This window comes from Lolium rigidum, chromosome 5 (assembly GCF_022539505.1).
Source record: "Lolium rigidum isolate FL_2022 chromosome 5, APGP_CSIRO_Lrig_0.1, whole genome shotgun sequence".
In the NCBI taxonomy this organism is placed as follows: domain Eukaryota; kingdom Viridiplantae; phylum Streptophyta; class Magnoliopsida; order Poales; family Poaceae; genus Lolium; species Lolium rigidum.
The window spans coordinates 25,607,659-25,612,608 of record NC_061512.1 but is presented as its reverse complement, the minus strand read 5'-3'; the positions used below and the strand labels follow the sequence as shown (position 1 = coordinate 25,612,608).

Below are 4,950 nucleotides of genomic sequence, written 5' to 3'. Positions count from 1 at the left end.
CTCTCCGTTACTAGTAGAGGCTCGGCCAAGTTTTTACTTTTAACTCCAAGAGGGAGTACTTATGCTCGATAGTGGGTTCATGCCTCGCATTGACACTCGGGACAAGTGACGGAAAGTTCTAAGGTTGTGTTGTGCTCGTTGCCACTAGGGATAAAACATTGGCGCTATGTCCGAGGATGTAGTTGTTGATTACATTACGCACCATACTTAATGCAATTGTCTCGTTGCTTTGCAACTTAATACTCGGAGGGGGTTCGGATGATAACCTCGAAGGTGGACTTTTTAGGCATAGATGCAGCTGGATGGCGGTCTATGTACTTTGTCGTAATGCCCAATTAAATCTCACTATACTTATCATGTCATGTATGTGCATTGTTATGCCCTCTCTATTTGTCAATTGCCCGACTGTAATTTGTTCACCCAACATGCTTTTATCTTATGGGAGAGACACCTCTAGTGAACTCGTGGACCCCGGTCCATTCTTTAATACCGAAATACAAATCTGTCTGCAATACTTGTTTTTACTATTTTCTCTCGCAAACAATCATCTTCCACACAATTCGGTTAATCCTTTGTTACAGCTAAGCCGGTGAGATTGACAACCTCACTGTTTCGTTGGGGCAAAGTACTTTGGTTGTGTTGTGCAGGTTCCACGTTGGCGCCGGAATCTCCGGTGTTGCGCCGCACTACATCCCGCCGCCATCAACCTTGAACGTGCTTCTTGGCTCCTCCTGGTTCGATAAACCTTGGTTTCTTTCTGAGGGAAAACTTGCTGCTGTGCGCATCATACCTTCCTCTTGGGGTTGCCCAACGAACGTGTGAAATACACGCCATCATCTATTCATTTGAAACATGGAGAATATGTCTTTAAATCTCAGAAAAAACACGTCCGTGCGGTGTTTATCGATAAAGTCCAAGCCCTTAGGAACATTGATGACAAAAAGCGGGTATTGGCGCACCCTCTGTCATGAACATTTGCAGCGTGTGGAGCCCAAGACGCAGCCATGGCCCACATACTAGTCGTGTTCCCTACTTTGTGGTGCGCTACCACTACGACCATACTAGTCGCGTGCCCTATTTTGGTCCGCTACTACAAATAGCAGTCACATGCACTTAATTTTACCCGTTGCCATTAGTCGTGCCCCTATAGCATTTTCCCTACTAGTCCGAAGCGAGTAAGAGAGATTGCCCACCGGTGTCATCGTCATCACCCTATGGCATGGCGGGCACAAGATAATTATAGTGGGTATTCAAATTCAGGAAAAATAATATTACCACTACTAGAAAAAATCTTAGCAGTGGCACACCTAATCAACTTATCAGTGGCGCACCATGGTGTGCCACTACAACCACAGCATTGCAAAGGGATAGTAGTGGCGCACCATCTGGTGCGCCATTGCTAATCCAAGTACCAGTGGCAGTGGTCCCAGGTGCGCCACTAGTGGGCCTATTTTGTGCGCTATTGGCACATGCAGCTGGTGCGCCACTAATGGGTCCATTTGGTGTGCCACTGCTATTAATTCAATTTTTTTTGTTGCTTTTCTGGTATTTGAACATGTTACAGAATACAACGTAGAATGTACACTTTGCAATACATTATTAATAGACAAAATTGATCATGTCGGTAATAAGACGATCTCACTGATCATAGTTCATCACATTAGTCTCCGAATTCAAAATAGCGAACAAAGTTCAAATATTATACAAGTTTAAGGTCTCGAGATCGAGTAGCAAAGTTGTCGTCACATTACAAATTCGATCATCTAAACTACCATCAGAAGAGAGCTGCAGTCACGATGAGCATCATCGCGATGAAACTGGTGTTCCTCTGCTCCCTCCTCTGTCCCGCAAGATATCGCGCATATATGTCTTCTGCTTCCGTTATAGTGGTGTACCCTTTGAAACTGTTACCACTAAAATGGTGAACCTATCCCCGACACTCCTCCCCGTCGCCGTAGACTCCGAAAACCCTGTCCTTGTACACGACATACGATGTGTCCAATTACTTTGCAGGTGTCTTTGCACAGGAGCGCATGGTGTCACATGTGGTGCCAAACCTCGCCGCTCTACCGGATCGGACGAGGGCAGTGTCCGGCATCTTTACCCGTATTGAGGGCATTATTTTTGAAGCAACAGTCGAGTGGAATGGTCTGGAAGTGAACCGATGGAGTAGCGTGTTTCTACTGCGTCGACGCGATGGGTCTTAGCGGCATGACACAGTGGTGTGATGTACGCGCGTGGGGAGGGGGTAGTGTTTGGCGTCGTGGTGACGTTGGTGACATGATCGGCGAAGTTGTGTGAATCTTAACCATAAAGATTGCTCGGAGGTTCGATGACGGTGCATGAGGTTCTCGCTAAGAGACTGCTAATTCGAACGTACGCTCTCGTTTTACCTAGAGGCCATTTCAGGGTGTTTCCGGTCGGTGGATAGGGAGACATGTTGACAAGATTTTCTTCCATTGTCGAATATGTAGTTGTTTCTGACGGCTTTAAATTTTATGATATATATTTTTGTTTTTTTATTTATTATTTAATTAAAAAAATAAAGATGGCATATGCATTGATGCAGAGACCCGGTAACACCCTCCACTTAGAAAAAATCGACACGTGCACTTGCTGCCGGGTATCACTAGTACGTGTCGTGCTCTGGAGGACTATGTTTCCCACTACTTTGCAGGTGTCTTTCCACCGGAGCGCATGGTGTCACACGCGCGCGGTGCCAAACTTCGCCGCTCTACCTCCTTCTTTTATACTGGCCGCGACGAGCAGGGAGAGCTAAGCTGTCCGTACCAGCCTGCAAAAGTTCTCATCTTGTTAAGCTAGATCTAGTCATCGCGATGAGCGACCAGACTCAGCCCGTCCGCCCCGGCGACGTGTACCCGCCCACCGCCGCCGGTAAGGACTCCCGGCGCCAGCGCGAGCGCGACGAGTTCCTCGCCCGTGAGCAACAGCCGCAGCAGCAGACAGATGGTGGCCTTCGGGTCACCGAGGCTGACCAACACGACGGGAGTCGCGTCGTGACCGCCTCAGCCGGCGGCCAGGTACATACATGCACACCTAGGTTCGGACATCGTATTTTCATGGCGTTGGACCATCTTCACGTGGATCCTGCAACGCATGCATGCAGCTGATTGCGCAGTTCACCGCGCCAACGCCGGGCGGCGAGACGGACGACGCGGTGACCATCGGCGAGGCGCTTCAGGCCGCCGCGAGTGACGCGCCCGTGGGCCTGGCGGACGCCGCCGCTGCGGAGGCTGCTGAGACGCGCGCGACTGGGCTGGGACGTGTCGTGCCCGGTGGCGTGGCGGCGGCCGCGCAGAAGGCCGCCGAGACGAACATGAGGCTGGGCGGCGGCGTCGGGGACGCCGACGAGGAGATGGTGCCGCTTATGGACGTGGTGGGCAGCGCCACGGCGGTGCTGCCTGCGAACAAGGCGGTCACGAGGGAGGACGCGCGTAAGGTAGCGGCGGCAGCTGAGAAGAATGCTGCGGAAGGAGGAGGAAGTGACGTCGCTGATGCGTTGGCCGCGGCCTCCGAGATGAACAAGGGGAAGATGACGCGGTAGAATAGTTAAGTGTAGCACGTACATGACCGTGACCGTACGCGCCCAAAAAAGATGGGGGCGCCGAGATATCACGCTACTCATTTTTATTAAGTCTAAGTTAATTTTTTACCTAAGAATCTGTGGTTGGATGGTTCTAAGTTAATTTTCTACCTATTTTTTACCTAAGAATCATCTGTGGTTGGATGGTTAGAACATCACTGATAACCTAGCTTAACGAAGTTTAAATTATAGATTTAACACTTTGATATCTTATTAAAAAAAGGCGAAATAATCTTCAGTAGGAAGCAACATTTTCATCGGTATTGAGACTATGGTGATTTCAATCTCAAGATCCGTCGGATAAATTTTTATCCTTGAACTCAATGAAGTTGCGCATAGGGTTGGGTGTGCATGCGTATTTGTAGAGGATGGTATATACGTATGTGTGAGCGTCTATCTTATTGTATATGCGTATGTGTGAGCGTCTATCTATACAATATTTCGCAAAAAAAAATATAATTTATCTATATAATTGAGAAAATATAAGTTACAACCTATAGATAATATAATTACGTCATAACTAAAAAAATAGAGAAAATATTAATTGTAACTAGTACCCAATTGAGAAAATATTAATTACAACCTATGCGTAGCCAATTACAGCCTATGCGTAACCAAAAAAAATACAAACTACAATATTCGTAATTATGAAAATATCAGTGGTAACTCATTTGCAACCAATAAAATATCAGTTATAACAACTGAAAAAATATTAGTTGTGACCCGTTGTCAACTGAGAAAATAAGAATTGCAACTCTTAGCGCACCTAGGAAATACCGGTTGCAATCCACTTACACTTCTCATATCGACACGGATCTTAAGATAAATCAAATGATTAAAAAATTGACTTGGACTTAATAGAAATCAGACGTCTGATTTCTAGCAAAGCCGATAAGAATGCACAATAAAAAGTTAGCGCATACTCTTTCATCTATAACCTTACAGCCGGATTTACATGACTGTTGTTGGACAAACCACCACATCTAGTAGAGTTTCCAATAACCTAGTTTTATCCGGTATGCCTTTAAATTGTGTCCGGCGCATCCACCCTATACCTAATGTATAGGGGATCGGTTCGCCGGATACTAGTTTCTCAAGGGGTCTTCATTGATCTCGGTCGACTGAGAAAATTTCAAATCTCTTAATCGCGTTCCATCCCTTACTTCCACCTATTTGTATTGGTTTTTTCTCTTAATTGACCCATGTGTTTCTGGACTTGTGTTTGTGTTTGTAAATTGAATATATCCATAGCCCTTGGACTCCAGCATGTCTTTACTGCCTTTGAGCACTCCGCATACTTAATTCATCTTTCTTCCGGTTAATTCTTTGATATGAATCCACCTAAT

At 46.4% G+C, this 4,950-nt stretch overlaps 1 protein-coding gene across 1 annotated transcript; it reads left to right on the top strand.

Annotated features, from left to right (window-relative positions):
• The first annotated feature begins 2,837 nt into the window (after nucleotides 1–2,837).
• Nucleotides 2,838–3,565, top strand: LOC124655760 (late embryogenesis abundant protein D-34-like). Its single transcript, XM_047194610.1, has 2 exons — nucleotides 2,838–3,041; nucleotides 3,128–3,565. Exons 1-2 carry the CDS (start codon nucleotides 2,838–2,840, stop codon nucleotides 3,563–3,565), a joined length of 642 nt encoding a protein of 213 aa, XP_047050566.1.
• Nucleotides 3,566–4,950: the final 1,385 nt, after the last annotated feature.

Bases quoted from the DNA above. Each gene is read 5' to 3' on its own strand.
- LOC124655760 (XM_047194610.1), top strand. From the start codon at position 2,838: ATGAGCGACCAGACTCAGCCCGTCCGCCCCGGCGACGTGTACCCGCCC. The intron at 3,042-3,127 runs GTACATACATGC...GCATGCATGCAG, and splicing joins CCGCCTCAGCCGGCGGCCAG to CTGATTGCGCAGTTCACCGC.